A 24,491-nucleotide genomic window follows, 5' to 3' on the forward strand; every position below is an offset into this window, starting at 1 on the left:
TGTGAAGTAGATATTTTGCTTCAGAACCTTTAAAAAATCTCTAAAAAAAGTGTATCGGAATCCATTATCATAGATTTCAGACTGAAGCAAATTTCCATAGTTTTTTTTTTGCAATATCTACTTTACTCTAGAGAGGTGCTGTGTGAGTTGGGATACATTGAATCTGTTGCCTTTCGAGAAGAACACAATCTGCACAGCCCCTTGGGAAGGCATGAGCACTTTGGTAAGCTAAACTGGAAAGTAAAATATACATGCAAACACAATCATGATTTCTGATTTCTAAAAAATGTACATGATCTGCAATATCAATGACATCATAGTGTTTAAGTGGACAATGACATCATAGTGTTTAAGTGGACAATGACATCATAGTGTTTAAGTGGACAATGACATCATAGTGTTTAAGTGGATGTGACGACAGCTATGAGATAAGATGATAATTCTTAAATGTGTGGTTTATATTCAAAGTTTCCCCAATTGTTTGCTTAAGCTCTCTCCAGCTAAATCATATTCCACTCAAGCGTTTTGATCAGTTAACACACACAAAAAATAATAAAACCTTTTTGTAAAATTCTTTGCATAGATGAAACAAAACTTGTTCTGGGACCTGGAGAAGGCGAATAGTCAGGTATCAGCTGAATTATACCTTAAATCATTTCAGTCCAGGTACCTAACAAAGACGATTAGACAAAAGATATCTTGTTTAGTTGGTGAAGAATCTATCGTTTTCACCCCAAATTCACGGGCCATGAAATTCATTATGATAAGCATTTTCTCTCATACTAATGAAAAAAGCATTTCCTCCCCTAAAAAAAATAATAATTATCAATACGTTTTTTATACATGGAGAACAGAAACCTAATGATTTTTCTATCACAACACAATTCAAATACTGAATATTCTTTATGAAATATCGTATTAATCTAGAAAAAAGAAATAAAAAAATCAACAAATTCTAGGAATATTTTGTACAACACCAGCCAACAACATGCTACAACATCCTAATGCCAGAAAGACATACAGCAACATCCGAGAACTACGAAAAACATGCTAGTCAGGGCCGCCAGCTTCCAATATATACCGAGGGTATCACGAAACTCTTTATCGGGAAAATTTCCTTAACATACCCGACCCTTTCAAACCACAGAATGTCTCTAATATTTGTATCCCTCTAACAAATTTCTAGAAAGTTTCAAAGTGACCTTAACTTAGATCTGATGAAAAGATTTTTTATGTAATTTCATGGTTCATATCACAGGGCCTTTGCATGGTTTTATAAATGATAGTCCATATATATATTATGTATTACAGTGTCCATATGGACTATCATTTATAAAATTATGCCAAGCCCCTGTGGTTCATATTGCAGTGGATTCTGTCTAAATCAGACTTCATGGGACTTTATAATTTAGCTTGTTTGTGGAGAGTCTACTTTTATATCGTTACATGTAAAATATAATTATTATGTAATTGTGATAGATATATGGTTAATGTCTTCACACAAATCATGATATCACATTTATTTGTATTTGTGAAATGATGCTTATTTTATAATGCAAAATAGGAATAAATGCTTTTTTTAAATCTAATTTAACCTTGCTATACATTCATCACTATTTTGTTAACTGGGACAGCATCGACAATTAACAGTTTTATTTTATTGGGCCCACCAAAGCCACTGATTTACACTGGACCCGAAATTTACTCCCGTAAAGAAGGAGAAGGACTTTGAAAAAGGACCAGATTACAGAAAGACAAATTCTAGTTTAAACAGAGTTCGGATTAGACAGAGTCTGGTTTAAACAGAGTTCGGATTAGACAGAGTCTGGTTTAAACAGAGTTCGGATTAGACAGAATTAAACTACATGTACTACAGATACTGACAGAAGGAATTTTACAGGACAAAATTCTTTGACCCGAGACAAGGATCTGGATTGGATAGAGTTCGGTTTAGACAAAGATCTGGATTAGATAGAGTCTGGTTTAGACAAAGATCCGGATTGGATAGAGTCTGGTTTAGACAAAGATCCGGATTGGATAGAGTCTGGTTTAGACAAGGATCTGGATTGGATAGAGTCTGGTTTAGACAAAGATCCGGATTGGATAGAGTCCAGTTTAGACAAAGATCCGGATCGGATAGAGTCCACAGTAATACAATTGTTGATGACCTCTGATCCCATGAACTCTGATCCTAAGACAGTTATATATGTTTACGTAAATTAAAGCAAAATTGACCTTGACCTCTGATGTAAAAAAAAAATCAACAACCTTGACCTTGACCTCTGACGTAAAAAAACAAGAGATCCCAGAGGGATCTTGGCGCCCACCATTGAATGATCTTTATAGGTTCCATGTCAGATTGATCTTTTCTATACTTTTCCCTTCCTCTAAGTCTTACTAATAGCCCTCTGGTACTTTTCAAACAAAGGGAAACTATATTACAAATTTAAGATTTAGCATTAATGGCTGTCTGCCGGCCATGTTGTTTTCAGATTGGTCCAAAAATGCAATACCAGGAACCAAGGGGAACCTACATATGAAATTTGAGGAAGATCCTTTCAGCAATTTCTGAGAAATAGCGATAACAAACTTCAATAGTCAAAATCAAAGATGGCTGCCTCTCGGCCATGTTGTTTTCTGATCGGTCCCAAAATGCAATATGCATAATAAGAAACCAAGAGGAACCTACAAATGAAATTTGAGAAAGATCCCTTCAGTATTTTCTGAGAAATAGCGATAACAAACTTCAATTGTCAAAATCCAAGATGACTGCCTGTCGGCCATGTTGTTTTCCGATTGGTCTCAAAATGCAATATGCATAACTAGGCAACTAGGGAAACCTACATAGGAAATTTGAGAAAGATCCCTTCAATACTTTCTGAGAAATAGCGATAACAAACTTCAATTGTCAAAATCCAAGATGGCTGCCTGTCGGCCATGTTGTTTTCCGATTGGTCTCAAAATGCAATATGCATAACTAGGCACCAAGAGGAACATACATGTGAAATTTGAGAAAGATCCCTTTGGTGCTTTCTGAGAAATAGCGATAACAAACTTCACTTGTCAAAATCCAAGATGGCTGCCTGTCGGCCATGTTGTTTTCCGATCGGTCTCAAAATGCAATATGCATAACTAGGAACCAAGGGGAACCTATATATGAAATTTGAGAAAGATCCCTTCAGCACTTTCTGAGAAATAGCGATAACAAGAATTGTTTACGGACGGAGGGACGGAGGGACGGATGGAGGGACGGACGGACGACGGACCACGGACGCAGGGCGATTTGAATAGCCCACCATCTGATGATGGTGGGCTAAAAATATACATATAACAAGAGATCCCAGAGGGATCTTGGCGCCCACCATTGAATGATCTTTATAGGTTCCATGTCAGATTGATCTTTTCTCTACTTTTCCCTTCCTCTAAGTCTTACTAATCTGTGTAAATTCAGAAACAGCCCTCTAGTACTTTTCAAACAAGGGGAACCTATATATAAAATTTAAGATTTAGCGATAATGGCTGCCTGTTGTTTTCGGATTGGTCCCAAAATGCAACACCAGGGACCAAGGGGAACCTACATATGAAATTTGAGAAAGATCCCATCATTAAAATAGCGATAACAAACTTCAATTGTCCAAATACAAGATGGCTGCCTGTCGGGCAGGTTGTTTTCTGACTGGTCTCAAAATCCAATATGCATAACTAGGCACAAAGGGCAACCTACAAATGAAATTTCACAAAGATCCCTTCAGCAATTTCTGATAAATAGCGATAACAAATTTCAATTGTCAAAATCAAAGATGGCTGCCTGTCGGCCATGTTGTTTTCCTATTGGTCCCAAGAATTAGATGCAATATGCAGAACTACAGACCAAGGGGAACTTGCAAAAATGTTTGAGAAAGATCCCTTCAGTACTTTCTGAGAAATAGCGATAACAAACTTCAATTGTCAAAATCCAAGATGGCTGCCTGTTAGCCATGTTGTTTTCCGATAGGTCTCAAAATGCAATTTGCATAACTAGGCACAAAGGGGAACCTACATATGAAATTTGAGAAAGATCCCTTCAGTACTTTCTCAGAAATAGCGATAACAAACTTCAATTGTCAAAATCCAAGATGGCTGCCTGTCGGCCATGTTATTTTCCGATTGGTCTCAAAATGCAATATGCATAACAAGGCACCAAGGGGAATCTACATATGAAATTTGAGAAAGATCCCTTCAGTACTTTCTCAGAAATAGCGATAACAAACTTCAATTGTCAAAATCCAAGATGGCTGCCTGTCGGCCATGTTGTTTTCCGATTGGTCTCAAAATGCAATATGCATAACTAGGCACCAAGGGAAACCTACATATGAAATTTGAGAAAGATCCCTTCAGTACTTTCTCAGAAATAGCGATAACAAACTTCAATTATCAAAATCCAAGATGGCTGCCTGTCGGCCATGTTGTTTTCCGATTGGTCTCAAAATGCAATATGCATAACTAGGCACCAAGGGGAACCTACATATGAAATTTGAGAAAGATCCCTTCAGTACTTTCTCAGAAATAGCGATAACAAACTTCAATTGTCAAAATCCAAGATGGCTGCCGGTTGGCCATTTTGTTTTCCAATCAGTCCCAAAATGCAATATGTATAACTTATGACCAAGGGGAACCTACATATGAAATTTGAGAAAGATCCCTTCAGGACTTTCTCAGAAATAGCGATGACAAACTTCAATTGTCAAAATCCAAGATGGCTGCATGTCGGCCATGTTGTTTTCCGATTGGTCTCAAAATGCAATATGCATAACTAGGCACCAAGGGAAACCCACATATGAAATTTGAGAAAGATCCCTTCATTACTTTCTAAGGATTAGCGATAACAAGAATTGTTTACGGACGGACGGAGGGACGGACGGACGGACGACGGACCACGGACGCAGGGCGATTTGAATAGCCCACCATCTGATGATGGTGGGCTAAAAATCAGCAAGACATTCAAGTTGACTTTTCCTATACATTTGTTGCCAGTTATAAAAGCCCTCGGCTTGTGTTAACTGTTATATGTATGTAACGACGTATAATATATACAACGCTAGGTCTGTGGTTTGAAGCGAACGTTTTGAAGTCAGCCATATTGGATTGAAAACGAAAGTAGGTGGTGCATGGCGAAAAAGTCACCAAATACACAGCATTCTACTCTGGATTCTAATAAACGAACATTATTGTTCGTTTAAAAATAACTTGACTTGACTTGACCTATATTTTGTCTAGCATTTAATTTGCTGGCGGCCCTATGTACATAAACACCCATGCAGAACCCACAACACCTTGACGCACCAGATCGTTTGAGAAGGTGGGCGTCTCTGCTACAGGACTCTCCATAGAGCTGTACTGACGTTGGCGGGACGAAGCCTATTACAGACGAATGTCAATCATTTCAATCACAGCATTATCAACAGGACGTTGCCATGACGATGGCCTTACCGAATGTCTTATACAACACACTCGGACTTGCTCAAAATCGCTACTTCAAATTTTCACTGAATTTATGTACACACACATACATGACAATGAAATTTCGCTTTTTGTCTATATGCTATATACTATATTATAATGGTACAGATATGTATATAATGTACTTATATCCGTATTGAAAACTAGGAAAACAAACTCTCTTTAGACTTTACTAGTATCTGGTAGGATTGATAATTGCTTTAAATCTCTATCAACTCAATTTTTCTCTCCCATAAATTCTATTTCAATTCCTATTTATTCATTATTTTGTTTTTGCTTTCGCCACATGATTGATCTGATCATTATTTTTCATTCCAACTCAGACTGCAGTTGATATATATTGTAAGTAAAACATTGAACAGTGCTCGAAGTGATGTCCGAGACTATATGTGATTAATATAAATATAAATAACATTTGCTTCAAACTGATTATTTATTGAAACGTCACCGCTTATCATTTAATGACTTTAACGATGAAGTGCGATATTGTTTTATGATAATGTTGTTAACTTACTGTTCTAATGCTGGAACCGTCGGTGGTTTCCTGGTCCTCTTCAACTCCGACCCTGAAAACAAAAACTTTTATAACTTAAAATATCAAATAAAAGATGGCGATATGTAACTTGTGTTGGCCTTAACTGATCATGATCTGCTGTGACCAGAACCACACATTTTCTTTGGCCTACCCAAGTAATCTGCTGTGACCAAAACCACACATTTTTATCTTTGGCCTACCCAAGTAATCTGCTGTGACCGGAACCATACATTTTGTTTTCTTTGGCCTACCCAAGTAATCTGCTGTGACCAAAACCACACATTTTTATCTTTGGCCTTACACATGTAATCTGCTGTGACCAAAACCACACATTTTTATCTTTGGCCTACCCAAGTAATCTGCTGTGACCAGAACCACACATTTTTTTCTTTTGCCTTACCCAATTAATCTGAAGAGATCAGAAATAATATATGTGTCAGCCTCACCTTATTTGCAGCCACTGCAGCATAGGTGTGGTAAACCCGCCACAGATAATGACGGTAACCAGGACAACCATCATGGTGGAGGACACCATCAGTCTCCTAGCTTCAGACGAAGTGTTCCGGATGGAGAGAGCAAATGCTATGGCCCCTCGTAAACCTGGACAGAGAAGAGTTGTCACCATTATAACAATCGTAAAAATGTGTGTTTATCAAATATAAAAAGAAATGTTCATTGCACGTATATACTCAAGAATTTCTTTTTTAATTTTAGAGTTACTTAGCACTTACAACAAATCTGATAGATACACTTATTCTTTATTTCAAAATTAATTTAGCCAAATTTCCAAAATTTGCTGTCTAGTAGTAGACCTCTGAAAATGTTCTTCCCCCCCCCCCCCCCCCCCCCCCCCCCCCCCAAATGAGACAAGACAAAAGGTGCCATCCCAAACTAATCCACACTAATAAGAATACAAAATTACTTTATCAATCTTACAAGAAAGAGAAATATTTGTATTTCAAGAGAACAACATCACATTCTCCATTTATCAATCATAAATCAATTAATTAACATTTCTTACATCAACTGAATTTTTTAACTTCCATACACATGTACATTTTTCTTACTTACCGGAAAACATCATCATATTCATGAAGGAACTTTTGATTTTTTTCCGACGGCCAAGATTGAGCAATAGTGACAATGGATAGATATTACAGAACCTCGCTACAATGATAGCAAGCTGGTCAATATGTTAAGGTCAAATAATAACTTTTTAAATCCTTAGTACGAATTAATTTTGGATATTGGCCAAAAATTCCATTGGACAGCTAGAAACAGTTTTGTTAATAAATCTTTATCCATTCAAATATATATTTGACAACTTCAATTGCTATTTCATTTATTATGTCTTGGAACATAAACTTTCTAAAAGCTATATAATAACAGTCCCTATATACATTCACTTCACATGCATTTGACAGAATTTGATATACATGTTGGTTTGTTTTTATTTAACTTCCTATTAACAGCCAGGGTCATTTAAGGACATGCCAGGTTTTGGAGGTGGAGGAAAGCTGGAGTACCCGGAGAAAAACCACCAGCCTACGGTCAGTACCTGGCAACTGCCCCACATAGGTTTCGAACTTGCAACCCAGAAGTGGAGGGCTAGTGTTAAAGTGTCGGGACACCTTAACCACTCGGCCACCGCAGCCCCTTATATATACATGTATAGCCTTTGTAGCCAAACAGGTCTAATCACCCTAGGGAGCACAATTTGTTGTATGAAAACTGTTTTTCTATGTATATTTATCATAGGCAACATTCAACTTTCTCCTTCTGACTTCAAAGTCCTAAGTAATTACTCATGCAGATTCAACATTAAGAGACACACAATTGCAGACATATTCTGTTTGGCCAAAGGGAACAAATTTAAATATTGCATGGAAACTGATTTATGTTCAGTATGGATGACCAACAATATATTATTGAATCTTATTTTTAAGTATTACTTTTCTGTAAATTAGAAATGTACAGGCATTTTCTCTATCAAATAATAAAAAACTTAACTACATATATGTATTCAATGAAGAGAATTTTTCTTACTGACTTTTCATGTTAATTTCAAATTACAAAATTAATGCAATTCAAATTATGACAAAAATTATTTACAGATTTATTTTGTGCCGACATAGCACAAACTGCTACTGTGTATAATACTGTTGTCAAGGATACGAATGTTGAGAGGATGAAGCCTGCGTGCCACTTCTGGGCGTGGAATGTGAATATAGACACGCCCACATAGAGAAAAACAAAGTTTTCTGCCAGGAAGTTTGTCAGCTCAAATAACTGAAAAATTAGAAATTAAAACATATTACATGAAAACATCACACATATTAAGTACCAGTCTGAATATTAGCTTGACATATTTATTTGTCAAATTGTATAAATCTTACCTGTTTTGTTCTCTGTTTTGACTCCACAGATAAGTTGTTAAAGGTATAATGGGCCTGCGTGATTCCACAGAACAGGACCGCTACAATTCCTAAAATAGTAATAGCAAAAGGTATAATGGGCCTGTGTGATTCCACAGAACAGGACTGCTATGATTCCTAATATAGAAACAGTAAAAGGTATAATGGGCCTGTGTGATTCCACAGAACAGGACTGCTATGATTCCTAATATAGTAACAGTAAAAGGTATAATGGGCCTGTGTGATTCCACAGAACAGGACCGCTACAACTCCTAAAATAGTAATAGCAAAAGGTATAATGGGCCTGTGTGATTCAACAGAACAGGACTGCTATGATTCCTAATATAGTAACAGTAAAAGGTATAATGGGCCTGTGTGATTCCACAGAACAGGACTGCTATGATTCCTAATATAGTAACAGTAAAAGGTATAATGGGCCTGTGTGATTCAACAGAACAGGACTGCTATGATTCCTAATATGGTAACAGTAAAAGGTATAATGGGCCTGTGTGATTCCACAGAACAGGACTGCTATGATTCCTAATATAGTAACAGTAAAAGGTATAATGGGCCTGTGTGATTCCACAGAACAGGACCGCTACAATTCCTAAAATAGTAATAGCAAAAGGTATAATGGGCCTGTGTGATTCCACAGAACAGGACTGCTATGATTCCTAATATAGTAACAGTAAAAGGTATAATGGGCCTGTGTGATTCCACAGAACAGGACTGCTATGATTCCTAATATAGTAACAGTAAAAGGTATAATGGGCCTGTGTGATTCCACAGAACAGGACTGCTATGATTCCTAATATAGTAAAAGCAAAAGGCATAATGGGCCGGTGCAGTTAAATAGAATAGGACCACTACATTACATCCCTAATATATAGTTACAGCAAAATATTTGATGGACCTGCTTGATTCCACAAAACTGGACAGCTACGATTCCCAATATAGTAACAAAAAAGGTATAGTGGGCCTGTGCGATTCTAAAGAACAGGACTGCTACAATTCCTAATACATGTATAGTAAGAGTAAAAGGTATAATGGGCCTGCGTGATTCCAGAGAACAGGACTGCTGTGAACTTACCTGTGAGTCCTGCAGCCTCAGCAGCCTGGAATGTACTGTATGACATGAGGAAGAAAAGGGCTGTCTCCAACAACGGGAAGTCCCGGATCTTCGTGAATTTAGTAATGTGAATGGAGTTAAAGAGCAAAATCAGACTCAGATCATAACACACATAAATACAGACAAGTCTGGACATGAGAAACTGTTATACTGCATTCGACCCAATAAATGCACCAAACAGTTATGATTGTTTTCACTACATAAAAATAAACAAACTGATAAAAATGTGTTATTTTTTCAACCCAGATTTTGCATGAGAACGTTTCCCTGTCACTGTGTACATGGTTTTATCAAGCACACCCCTCTTGTTTTTGTAACAGCAAAATGTGCTTATTAGGTCAAATATGGTTTGTGTGTTATTTCATATAAGACAGTTTTACCACTTCATTTTAAAATAGACCTAGACATCAAATGCAAATGTCAACTTTGATAATGGCCGTCAAAATTGATCTGTTATTCTACTGCAAGTCTGTCCATCAGGTTCTATAATTAGCAACAGAACATTTCTGTGTCATCAATTCTAGTATTGTAAATATTTTTTGTAGTATCACAAGCAATATACATGTACAATGCAAATGGCCGACAGCTGTGAATTGAAGTGTCCAGTTGATGTGTGGAAAACACATTAAATGTTTATGGTATTCAAATTCATATAGACACCAATCTATGGAGATGAGTTTCCTGACAATGACGTATGTTTGTTGTCTGAAGGGGTTAACTTCCTCCTAACTGCGAGGGTCATACATGTTTTGTATGAGGATGAAGTTTGAAACAAGGAAGGAAGTGATCTAATCTGCCGACACAAGCACATAACATATTAGTACCACTGATTAGTATGTAGTTGGTACAGAAAACTAAATCTGGCATAACATAATTGTCGTAAACCACTTTTATGGTGTAGGCTGTACATTATGATAATAATTTGATAAACAATTATTGACTTTATATTAGGTTAATACAATGATTTATTAACCCTTGAAAACTAATATATCTACATCAGCCTCAGAGTAAATCACTTTTCTCGTGCACGTGTTGATAAATCCTTGTATCAACCTGACGTAGAGTCATTAATTGTATAATGTTGTCATCCGTCTATAAATGACATTTCTTTCTCGTTGCACTTTCTCACCTCCGCACAATTACCATAGAGATTAAATGAGATCTATGCCTCCCTTAGCTTGAATTGTCTGTAGATGGGTTTTTTTCAGTTTAACGTTTTCGCTATGAATTGCCGTATCATAAATTAGATATAAAGGATATGACAGCCGTGAGACAACCTATAAAAGAACCAATGGCAAACGCTCCAGCAAATATTCCCATAAAGCTCCCTAGGGATTTGAAAAAAGCATTGGCACTAAAACCGGTGCTGGCATACTGTCCATATGTCTCCACAGATCTGGGAAATACAGAAAAAAAACATGTTGTATAAAAGTTTATTATAGATTAAGGGTCTACCTCAACAGTATTGCTGACCAATATGTATCCATGTCTGAAAATCATTAAATGCAAAAAAGATATATTTCAAAATTAATTAACATTTTAATTTTTTACAGTGATTATCGAGTTTTGTAGCACTCAATCATAACATACATATTTCTGTATTATTTCAATACTTCATAAAAATGGACCATATTATCAATAGGAAATTATAATTTTATTCTTAATTTTTCAGATTTATACTATTTTCAACATCCAGCATATACATGAAGGTTGCCATTTCAAAAACAAAATTATTGAAACTGATTAAAATTCAAAATATTGGTCTGTGTTGATTAGGAAGAAACATCTGTTAATTTTTAGTAAATAAATCCCAAACTATTATCTAATATCAAATGGAAAGAAATAATATCAAAAATGAAAACATGAATTAACATCCATTAAAAGTTTAACCAGTTGTATCTCTGATAATTGATTATATCAAAATATTGGAATCTTTTAGTGACATCATCAATTAATGGGTAAATTTATTATTGACATCATCAATTGATTTGTAGATCTTTTAGTGTGACATCATCAATTAATGGGTATACATTTTACCTTTTAGCGTGACATCATCAATTTATGGGTATATATTTTAGTGTGACATCATCAATTAAAGGGTATACATTTTACCTTTTAGCATGACATCATCAATTTATGGGTACATAATTTAGTGTGACATCATCAATTAATGGGTACAATATGTTAATGACATCCCCAGTTGATAGATATGTGAAAATAATGTGATGAAAGACAGCAAACCAGTGAAATGAAATATATTGGACAGCAAATTTATAATCAAGTGATGATACACAGCAATACAATAAATGCACAACGGCCTTATCCCAAGCTCTTTGTTGGATAAAACTGCTTTACATACAAGGTTGTGGAAGACCAACACGACATTACCCGAAGTTCATGTATTGCAGAGATCTAGATCAAAGTGATTAAAGAATGTTTGATTAATTCCCTTAAACTTAATTTCAGAAGAAATTCAAAATTATTAAATAATGGCTTTGATTAATTCCCTTAAACTTAATTTCAAAAGAAATTCAAAATGATAAAAGAATGTTTGATTAATTCCCTTAAACTTAATTTCAGAAGAAATTCAAAATGATTAAAGAATGATTTTGATTAATTCCCTTAAACTTCATTTCAAAAGAAATTTTAGATACACTGACAGCTAAATTTCAAGCTTATAAATTATCCTTGACAAGTCTATCTGACTTTTCGCAAACATTGTATGTCTAACTCACGTTTTGGATAAAAAACATGCTTCATGTGAGAAATCAATATATATAGGCTTTTTTTCAAACGCTCAGATTGCAACAGGAATATACCTCCATGAAATACAGACTCCAAATTGAATGAAAATCACACTACTCAGGGCTCAAAGTGGCACCTATTTCAGTGGCCATGGCGCCTTAAATTCACCATTGGTGACCAGTCATTGACCTATAAGGCGCCTATGGCCTCTAAAAACAATTGTGTAAATGTGCGATATTGTTAGTTTTCTCAAGATTGTAGTCAATTCTAAAATGATGTTTACAATCGAAAAAGTTACAGAGAGATGTTATATTATTCTTTTTTTCCATTTAAGACAACTTGGCCAAAAAGCCAAACTTTTCCAATTGGCGCCTAGATTTTATGACTTGGTAGCCAAATAGGCCACCTGGTAAAAATATCCATTTTGAGCCCTGCTACTTTTTACCATCATGATATAAATAGACACCTGAAGATAAGACCTTCTTAAGAAAGCATTGAAAATCATTAAAGATTAATATTCCTAATACATTGTAGCATATGGTTACTTACTCTGACAAGACAATAGCCACCGCATCGTTGAGAACACTCTCCCCAAACACAAAGGCGAACAAGTCCACATCCACCTTCAGATCACTAAAGATGGCTAGCACAGTCACTGTGTGTAATGGAAAAGATTTAGCATAAATTCTCAGGTAATTAAAGTTAAGATCCTACTAATCTGATTTATTAAACAAATAACAAAGAAAATGAGATCTAACATCTGGTATAGGCAGTTCTGTAGGTGTGGTAGTCTCCCTTGCATAAATTAAAATTAAAACAATGTAAAAAATGGTTATTTTCACATGGGGGTTAATCTCAGGACTTCGATGTGTAAACGTAGGGGTAATTTTTTGCGACCAATCCATTCATTTGTAGTTGGAGATTAGGCAAATTGATATCAAAATAATATGTGTGTGGGGCAAATTTTTGAGATCAAAAGGACTCCGCATAATTAACGTAAATTTCCCCCTTCGCATAAATTTCCACGTTTACAGTACATCAGTCCGGTCCATGAAGTGTTTACAATAAGTAACGAAAAACCAGACAAAATCAGTAGGTAGATCTGTAATAGGTTTAATTGTTTACATGTTTCAGCATACTTAAACATGTCAACCATTAAAGCTGTAGAAGATCTGTCTACGGTTGTTGTCTAGTCTGTTCAAGAAAACTTTTTGTACAATATATGAAGAATTTTGAGAAGCCAGTTGTTTTTTTGTGCATTTAAGTAGAAAGCTTATTTGTTTCTCTGGTTCCAATATTGTACTTGTTACCGGTTAGTGCACGTAACTATCTGGACTTTTATCCCTTAATTTTCCTGACTTGTCTATAACTAGAAATTCTGACATACAAACCCATGAAGGAAAATATAAACAGGCTTACAGTTAACCTTTGACCTTTGACACTTACCTTTATATTATTATTGATCATTCAGAATACAAGCACAAAATACCAAATAATGCAAATACGAAATGCTAGCATAATACGGTAATTGGAATTTATTTTTATTTGTTTTTTAAATGGTGATTTATTAACATTTTACTTTTAACTAAATTTATAAGAAATAGATCCACTTTGGAGGGCTAGTGATAAAGTGTTGGGACACCTTAACCACTCGGCCACCGCAGCCACTACAGCTGAGTGACCTTTGACCTTACTGCATGGTATATACAGTCTGATGTGATCATAAGGTTTGAAAGTTTCAGGGTATAGTAACAATTTGGGAGATTCAAAAGCTGAATGTTGTATGTGTTATTGTACACATACAGGGAAGGATAAGAGTAGTACACAAGTCTACAGTAAGCAAGTATTGAACAAATATATAACATGTTTAGTGTGAAACCGAAATATACAAACCTGGATCCGTAGCCGAGATTATCGCTCCAAAGAAAAAACAATCATTCAAACTAAAAGTAATATCCATCAGCCTTGTCAATCCGTACATAATCCCCCTGTAAGTAAAAGGAATCGGGTCAATTAGAATAAAGGTTGATGCATTTTTGAAGTTGATGCATTTTTAAGATTTTTGACGAGCTGACTTCTCTAAGCGAAGGTGGTTATGTCAACTCGTCCTAGAGTTTATGTTCGGCCGTGCGTGACCACTATTGGCGTAGTCTACACCTGGTGAAGCTTGTACACGGACGTATTTACGTACCTCACTCGCGTGATCATAGACTAAACCTGCCATTGTCGGCATGTTATACATTGTTGTATATTATATATATTTTCGGTCATCTTGCACACAATAGTTCAAATTAATACAAATAAGTATGGATCTCAAGTCAAACTGTTAAATTATACCTTTAAAAATACAGTTTATATGTATGATATATGAACATTTAGATTGAATTGAGACTTATTAAATAAAGTTTAGCCCCTTCTTCTAGTGTGAAAGTTTAGCATTCAAACTTGGTCATGGGTTTATTCATGAACAACTTTTAGCTTCCTATTTAGAAATTGATTCTGCAAAAATGAAAAAGGAGGTTTATTGACAGATTAATATGGTTTTCATCTCATTTCAATTTTGCAGCAAATTTATAACGAAAATAGGGATAGAAACAGGGATTACATATTTTGGGTTACCAAATGGATGGGTCTTTTTCAAGAAAAAGAATTATCTGTAAAAGAATTTATGGGCCATGAATAGAAATCTAAAAGATTTTTCTGAATTATGTGGGTTATTCAGGAAAATTGTGGGCCAATGGCCCCCTCAAAAATGATTCCTAGGTCAATCACAAGTTCAATTGGCTAGCTAGAGTTGACGTTCCAGGTGTTGATCTGAAACTAGGTTTTTCCCTCTTACTGACGCATTCAAACAAATTCCTTATAATGTATCAACACAGAGTCGTGTATACTTACCCTACCACACAACAGGATATTGTTGTTCCTATGAAGGCATATGCAATAATGGCTCCAAAGTTTCGGAAAAAATGCCTCTGAAATATAGAAATAATTACCATTAATATACATAAGTACTAAAATTTTGATCGTAAAATCATTCAATTATCCATAACATTTAATTTAGTTATATATGTTGCATATTAAGAATTGTTTTCACAAGGATATTTCCATGTTGTGAGTTTTTCATTTAACTCTCTACTATTATATTATATAATATTGTTTATATTTATTATATAGTTTACATACTAATTAGCTTTTAATTAAATAAACCTATACAATTAACAATATCATAAGAAATATGTACACTCATATTAATTTGATTATATGGTCTTTTACATCCTATATATATAAAAATTATTTAAAGTAACTATTAACAGATTAATTATTGATTAATTAATATAAACTTTAAATATATCTAAATAAATTCACATAAAACTAACATTTCAGCATCAGGAGTATCTATATTTACATTATACCAAAGTCATCTTTGTTTTTCAATTTACATTGTTTAATTTACATTGTTTATTTTATATCAAAGAACTAAGATGACTTTCCTGATTGGTATAAAAAAAAAATACTTCCTGTTTCCTCAGGATATACAGTAATGTACTGCTAGTAGTTTTCCTGACAAATACGTTGTGAGCCAAATTATGTATTTAAGTTTTGTGACCAGGTTTATGGTTTCAATACATTAGGAAACGAGATCCCAGAGGGATCTTGGCGCCCACCATTGAATGATCTTTATAGGTTCCATGTCAGATTGATCTTTTCCCTACTTTTCCCTTCCTCTAAGTCTTACTTATCTGTGTAAATTCAGAAACAGCCCTCTAGTACTTTTCAAACAAGGGGAACCTATATACAGAATTTAAGATTTAGCTATAATGGCTGTCTGTCGGCCATGTTGTTTTCGTATTGGTCCCAATATGCAAAACTAGGCACTGAGGGGAACCTACATATGAAATTTGAAAAAGATCCCTTCAGTACTTTCACAGAAATAGCGATAACAAACTTCAATTGTCAAAATCCGAAATGGCTGCCTGTCGGCCATGTTGTTTTCTGATTAGTCTCAAAATGCAATATGCATAACTAGGCACTGAGGGGAACCTGCATATGAAATTTCAGAAAGATCCCTTCATTACTTTCTGAGAAATAGCGATAACAAACTTCAATTGTCAAAATCCAAGATGGCTGCCTGTCAGCAATGTTGTTTTCCTATTGGTCTCAAAATGCAATATGCATAAGTAGGCATCAAGGGGAACCTACATATGAAATTTGAGAAAGATCCCTTCAGTTCTTTCACAGAAAAAGCGATAACAAATTTCAATTGTCAAAATCCAAGATGGCTGCCTGTTGGCCATGTTGTTTTCCGATTAGTCTCAAAATGCAATATGCATAACTAGGCACTAAGGGGAACCTACATATGAAATTTCAGAAAGATCCCTTCATTGCTTTCACAGAAATAGCGATAACAAACTTTAATTGTCAGAATCCAAGATGGCTGCCTGTCAGCCATGTTGTTTTCTGATTAGTCTCAAAATTCAATATGCATAACCAGGCACAAAGAGGAACCTGCATATGAAATTTGAAAAAGATCCCTTCAGTACTTTCACAGAAATAGCGATAACAAACTTCAATTGTCAAAATCCAAGATGGCTGCCTGTTGGCCATTTTGTTTTCCGATTGGTCCCAAAATGCAATATGCATAACTAGGCACCAAAGGGAAGCTACATATAAAATTTGAGAAAGATCCCTTCAGTACTTCCTCAGAAATAGCGTTAACAATCTCCAATTGTCAAAATCCAAGATGGCTGCCTGTCGGCCATGTTGTTTTCCGATTGGTCCCAAAATGAAATATGCATAACTAGGCACCAAAGGGAACCTACATATGAAATTTGAGAAAGATCCCTTCAGTACTTCCACAGAAATAGCGATAACAAACTCCAATTGTCAAAATCCAAGATGGCTGCCTGTCGGCCATGTTGTTTTCTGATCGGTCACAAAATGCAATATGCATATCTAGGCACCAAGAGGAACCTACATATGAAATTTGAGAAAGATCCCTTCAATACTTTCTCAGAAATAGAGATAACAAACTTCAATTGTCAAAATCCAAGATGGCTGCCTGTCGGCCATGTTGTTTTCTGATCGGTCCCAAAATGCAATATGCATAACTAGGCACCAAGGGGAACCTACATATGAAATTTGAGAAAGATTCCTTCAATACTTTCTCAGAAATAGAGATAACAAACTTCAATTGACAAAATCCAAGATGGCTGCCTGTCGGCCATGTTGTTTTCCGATTGTCCCAAAATGCAATATGCACAACTAGGCACCAAGTGGAACCTACATATGAAATTTGAGAAAGATCCCTTCAATACTTTCTCAGAAATAGAGATAACAAACTTCAATTGTCAAAATCCAAGATGGCTGCCTGTCGGCCATGTTGTTTTCCGATCGGTCCCAAAATGCAATATGCACAACTAGGCACCAAGGGGAACCTACATATGAAATTTGAGAAAGATCCCATCAGCACTTTCTCAGAAATAGCGATAACAAGAATTGTTTACGGACGGAGGGACGGACGGACGGACCACGGACCACGGACGCAGGGCGATTTGAATAGCCCACCATCTGATGATGGTGGGCTAAAAATGGAGGCCTATTATATAAAAATTAAAGCAACAGACTTCAGCTTTTTCAAGAGCATTAAATTTTTTTAACAAAATTATGCAGATCTAGATACACATGGAATGGTAGATCCAACATCTGTGAAGGTAGTTTCAGTGCAGATCTGTGATGCCCCGTAGCCGCAGTCCACAAGGAATACAAGAATCCAGCCATAAAGTTGCGTAATCAGAAGTAAAAGATGACCAAACCAATGCCTAGCCAGGTTTCTTGACTTAAAATCAAATGTTGACTAGTTTAGACATTGAGGCGTGTCTTCATCAGAACCAGACAATGACATGCCTTAGTGTCGAAACTAGTCAATGTTGGGACTAAAGCTGAGAAACCCAGATGGACATTGCTTTTGCAAGCTTTAACTTCTAAATACAGATACAGACAATCAAATTTTAACAATACTTACCCGTTTCATACTGTATCCTGCTTCAAAGATAATGAAAGGCAGCATAATGTTGAAAAAGAATTCCGGATCAAATGTGACCTACAAAAATGTAAAATACAAATTTAATGTGTGGTGGGCATTACTAAAGTTTTGATAAGAGATAGACATTTTATCAAAGGCACAGGGAAATTACAAATTTGTTAACACAAGGGGTTCGGGAATTTCCAAATCCCTGCAGATAAAAAACACTGATTTGGAGACCAAACTCAGGGACTAATATTTGTCAAGATGAATTTGTTGAAAGGTTCTAAAACATTTAACCCAGGTGTTACAATGAAAGGATCGAGGTCAAGGCCATTTATTTGAACAAACATCCTTTTTTCTACATCCTAGGATCAGTGACAGTGTTCGAAAGTAAAGGTCGTCTGATGGTCCAATGCTATAGAAAATCTAGTCAGTCTATGTAAAATTTCTATGTGTTGGCCCGGATGGCTAGGAAAAGTTTGATTATCATATGAAATCAGAGCCTACACTATAAAGATATGTTTTTACCGAAAACAGTGCATTATTAGCTTCAACATTTGAGTATGAACTGGAAGACACAGTGTTTTCGTGACATAGTTATGCTACTTTCAACAACGTGTGTTTACAAAATGGCTGGGGTTATAGGATTTCAATTTTCTGTAGACTAATTGTCTAAGGAAATTTCATTACATCATGTATATACTTTCATACACTGTAGGATGCCACTGACCTTTTGGTTATTGAGAATACTTTGCATATTAAAGAAAATGATCACATCATCATCAATTGTGATCTCACTATAAAAGACTTTGTCTAATTTAAGTAATATTACATTAGCTAATGTCGCTTTTATCAAATGGCATATGGCCTTAAATACTTTTTAAATATATTTACCGCCCTAACAATGGGGGCCATTTGGTCATTTTCATTGACCATTCCCCAGAGGTTGTACTTGAGAGAGTGTGGTTTATCTGTTGCATTTTCTTCCGAGCCCAAGTTTAGGATCAGAGATGAGGGTGGCTGAAATGCATAAAACGTCTGATTTCCTGTAAGCATAACTTCTGGGGTCTCTGTACTTGCTGAACTCCCGTAACGGATTACCATGCCAACGATCATTCCTAAAACACAAACACGGAATATTGATTAACACAATTAATTAATCAATAAATGTACTCCTTTGCTCTTCGGATGAAACACAAATATTTAGCATCAATGAATATTTAAGCATGTGCCAGCTAAAATAGGAAAAAATATAGTAATATTTCCTTTAATCTAAAAATAGTGGTTAATTATTCATTTTGGGAAAATTAATTTACAAACTTTTGAGCTAGAAGACCTGCTAACAAGTGAGAAGCATCATCAAAACTCTCACCACATGATACAAGGTAATTTATTGTATCCATATTTTAACATCACATGTACAGAGGACAGTGCCTCCAATGGGGATCAAGCCTACGACCCTAATCTTGCCAGTCAGCTGTGAGCTCGACTAACTGATCCATGAGGTATTAAAACTTTAGAAATTCCCCTATAGCTGTCTTAAAGCTTAGAAGGCAGCTGTGTGACATGTATCACATAGTACACTATGTACATGTACAAATAAAACCTGTTATTCGTAAATTAAACTAGTGTTGTGTTATATTGATATTATGAATTACACTGGTATTGTGGTACACTTATGTTTTGAATTACACCGGAATTGTGGTGTACATATCAATGTCTTGAATTACACTGGTATTGTGGTACATTAATGTTATGAATTACACTGGTATTGTGGTGTACATTAATGTTTGAATTACCCCGGTATCGAGGTACATGTACATTGTACATTAATGTTTTGAATTACACTGGTATTGCGGTACATTAATGTTGTAAATTACACTGGTATTGTGGTGTACATTAATGTTTGAATTACCCCGGTATCGAGGTACATGTACATTGTACATTCATGTTTTGAATTACACTGGTATTGTGGTGTACATTAATGTTGTAAATTACACTGGTATTGTGGTGTACATTAATGTTTGAATTACACCGGTATCGAGGTACATGTACATTAATGTTTTGAATTACGCTGGCCATGGTATTGTGGTACATTAATGTTGTGAATTACATCGGTATTGTGGTACATTAATGCTATGAATTGCACTGGTCATAATAATTGCAGCTGTGTATTAAACTTTTACTTCAGACGAATATGCAATAGATCATGAAGTAAAACCTAACGGTTTTGGGAAGAAATACTAAAAACATACATGTGCACGAAGAATCCCTTTACATTAGCTATGACTCATTGTCACGTGCGTGTATGTAATTAGTGTCATTTTACACGCCATATGCCTTGCTATGGTTATATATTTAAAAACATAAATAGGTATGGGAAATGAAAGTAGATCTTTTCCGCCTTTATGTAATATTAATATTTCAGGTAAAGATATGGCCGGTACTTAATGTATTTGGTAATGTAGCGACCAATCAATGCAAACAGTTGTCAAGTACCGGCGCGATACGAGATCTGGTTAACAGCATAGGACGACGACTTGACTAACAAATCTACACAGTCTACCAGGTGATGGGCAGTTACCGTAGATCATGGACAGGCCTGATTCGTGCACGAAGCGTAGCCGACGATGTTTGAAGAGCCAGATTGTTAAGATGGTCAACAGAAGGATCCCAAGCAGGATTAAAATAGTGGCGCTATCAGTCTTGTGCACGGTGAGCACCTGCTCCTCCTCCTCCAATGCAACCGACATCTTTGTTGGAAAGGTTCCTGCTGCGTCAAATACCGAAGCGATTAACTAACAAGCTAGCATTGCAAAAACATTAATACACGTCATGTTGACATTGGGCTCAGGCCGCCATGTTGGAAACTCCCCATACAAATTATATCTGTAAGTTTCGTATTTTATAGATCATTCCACGGTTTCTGTGTAATTTAACAATTAACAGTTTTGTTAAGCGTACTGAGGTAATAATGAAGAAAAGGTTTACACCCCTTACGATATTCAACCTAAAGGACCACAAATGTGTTGTGACATTTTAGTTCGAAACTAAGCAAGTTAACCCATTCGTTGCGTAGAGGTTTACGCGAGTGTTCAATTAGAATTTGTAATAATAGGCATAGACTCTGGAGAGCGCAGCTCATCAACTCATTGATCGATATCGTTAACACCAATAGTCCATTTCCTTTTGTGTATAGAAGATTAAATAGAGGCGCATCGTCGATGAGAGCGTGAATTAAAAGTTTTTTTTCGCCGATCCTACTGTATGCCTGGTCCTACGATAAAAATGTCGATGATTTTAACGTTTGTATGCGAGTTCCTAGTTAAATGATGTTATGTCAGAACTCTGTACGACAAATGATAACAAATTGTTACTGAGACGAATGGTTCGAGGAATGAAAGACTACATTTTTAAACCGGAAAGAGAATATTGATACATGTAATAAAAATTGAAGGACCATGACCACACTTCCAGCAGAGACCTATATACTATAGTATATAGGTCTCTGCTTCCAATAAACAAACACCAGGGTGTTTGCGAGAGCAGCTATGGCTTTACTTGTGTTGTTGTTGTTTGTTTGTTTTTTGTTGTTGTTTGAAAATGAAACTTTTTATTTACAAGGGACCATCAGCTCTTCATAATAAACGAAACTGGTTGTTTAGTTTACAGCTATAGAATATGTAGAAACTTTTTAAAAAGTCTCAAAACAGGTAGTCTAGCAGGTACGGAATTATATTTTTCTATGGGTTAACATATGACATTTACAAAGATACTCATGTACATGAATACTAAAAATACAATTTCAATTTTATATTTTGATGCTGCAAACTCACCCTGTGAAACAACAGACCACGTCAGGGAGGGTAGATAGTAGGTTCACGTGTCAATGTTTTTTTTTTTTTATATATACATGTATATATATGGGTCACTCTCAGGTAATGGTCCACTTTTTGGTCAGGAAACCACAGAAATTTAGAATTTAAAATTCAGTGGTGAAAGTGGTTTTATTTGGTTGCTAAACACAAGTTAAATATATGTTAATAAGAAGATAAAAAATGCAAAATGTTTCCATAGCAACGCATTTTACACATTCAGCATGACGGACGCGACAGCTTGAGACGGAACATATTTAGTATTCTCAAAATTTAACAACATTAAAGGAAAATATATTCAGCTGGCTTTGAAAATGTTTAAAAGCAAGTAGGTTTCATTCCCTTGTTAATATTGTTTTATATCGAAACCCACTATAATGTTGGGGTTTTTTTTTTTATTATGACTTTTTAATAATTTTGTTGAAAGAGATAAATTTTCACATACAAAACATGAAAAAAAAATATGAAAATATTTAATGTTTAATGCTTGGTTAGAATTTTACCATCAAATGAACAGTTAATGTGAGGGAAGTTATGCAAGACTGATTTCGACATTACAAGTGCACATTTTTTATCCGGAAATATACAGATAATGTATAATTAGAAAAAAATCATAATAAAAACTTAGAATGACTAAAATCTAGTTTTAACCATTTTATTTTTGCTAATGTGTCACTACATGTAGGACAGAAATTCAATGCTCGTGTTACAAAGAGACAAGTAATATAAGTGCTAGTGCACGTGTTATTAGAGACAGAAAATATTAGTTTTGAGCGATGAGCAATCTTCATATTAATTTGAATTGAATTAAGTGCAGCCTTCTCTGTATGTGGTATGTTTAATTTCATACATGATCTAGAATTTGATACAAAAAAATATAAAAATGTGCTCAAGCATACAAGAAGCTGCATCAATGATTAAAATATGCTTGATTAAGTCATCAAAATCGCAATGCTTGAGACTCTCATAGTAGGCTTTGGATTACTCACAGATCTTCCAGAAAACCTTTTTCTTATAATTACAAAGATTGAATTGTTTTTTGTAATGAAGTTAATACGTTTTTTATGGGTTTCATAAATTTACCACCATATGATACAGAGTACATGGTAATACACATCTTTGAAAAACTTTGGTCTGTTTTGTTTAACGTCCTATTAACAGCAAGGGTTATTTAAGGAGGTGCCAGGTTTTGGAGGTGGAAGAAAGCAAGAGTACCCAGAGAAAAACCACCAGCTTACAGTCAGTACCTGGCGACTGCCCCACGTAGGTTTCGAACTCACAGCCCAGAGGTGGAGGGCTAGTGATAAAGTGTCGAGACACCTTAACCACGCAGCCACCGCGGCAAAACAAAACTAAACAGTTCAGTCTTTAAATGAAGATAAATAAGATATTTTTAATATGATTTGGAATGCTTTATTAGAATTTAGAAATGTTAAACAAGATCTCTCAGAGAGATTATGTCATCAAGTTATTTTTTTCTTCACATTCCTCAAATATTTCAGATCAAGTAGGCAAGTTGATCCCTTAACTCTGAAGCATGGTTTATCAATGCCAGAAAAATAAAAGAAACCAAATAATTAATCACATTCTTGACAAAAACTACCTTCATTTATCATTGGTCTAGGTACATATGTAATTTCTGTCCTATTGTTGTGTCGTTCCAATTCCATGTTTGATCAAACAACAAATGCAGTGATATGCTTCATTGAATTGACATGCAGTACCATGCTTAATTCAACAAAGTGATTATGTCCACTGTTATCAGTTTAATGCAAATGTCTTTTTATTTAACAGATTTAAGAGAAGTTTCAGGCACAAATTTGTAATCAGTACTCAGGTATAATATTGCTAGTTCAAGAAATTGCTCTAGGTTTTTTTAGAGGAAATAAGTTTTCCCATTGTATTTGCTAATAGCGGGCAATGCATAGGTGGAATAAGTGCAAGGTAACCTGGGGTCCATTACGGGTACAGTATACATTTTCAATGGTTACATTACAACTGTATTCAGTTTCTTTTTACCTAACGCGGTACCTCACCAGCAAAACCTGTTTCTACAAAACCAACATGTTAGTGACGGTAATGTTATTTCTACAATCAACATGTTGGTTGCGGTAATGCTATTTTTACAAACACAACAAGTTGGTGACGGTAATGTTATTTCTACAAAACAGTATGTTGGTGACGGTAATGGTATTTTATACAAACAACATGTTGGTGGCAGTAATGTTATTTCTACAAACAACATGTTGGTTGCGGTAATGCTATTTCT

At 35.3% G+C, this 24,491-nt stretch overlaps 1 protein-coding gene across 1 annotated transcript in view; it reads right to left on the bottom strand.

Annotated features, from left to right (window-relative positions):
* The window catches only part of LOC117342506 (sodium/hydrogen exchanger 7-like), a 55,135-nt gene extending 33,917 nt beyond the window's left edge, over positions 1-21,218 (bottom strand). The window contains 14 exon segments of the mRNA XM_033904682.1: positions 5,323-5,397; positions 6,014-6,065; positions 6,481-6,634; positions 7,106-7,217; positions 8,210-8,323; positions 8,431-8,519; positions 9,539-9,644; positions 10,838-10,973; positions 12,872-12,977; positions 14,216-14,310; positions 15,218-15,294; positions 18,345-18,422; positions 19,242-19,465; positions 20,932-21,218. Coding sequence (XP_033760573.1) covers positions 5,323-5,397; positions 6,014-6,065; positions 6,481-6,634; positions 7,106-7,217; positions 8,210-8,323; positions 8,431-8,519; positions 9,539-9,644; positions 10,838-10,973; positions 12,872-12,977; positions 14,216-14,310; positions 15,218-15,294; positions 18,345-18,422; positions 19,242-19,465; positions 20,932-21,100 — 1,587 coding nt within the window. The 5' untranslated portion in view covers positions 21,101-21,218.
* Positions 21,219-24,491: the final 3,273 nt, after the last annotated feature.

Source organism: Pecten maximus, chromosome 14 (genome assembly GCF_902652985.1).
Source record: "Pecten maximus chromosome 14, xPecMax1.1, whole genome shotgun sequence".
Lineage (NCBI taxonomy): Eukaryota > Metazoa > Mollusca > Bivalvia > Pectinida > Pectinidae > Pecten > Pecten maximus.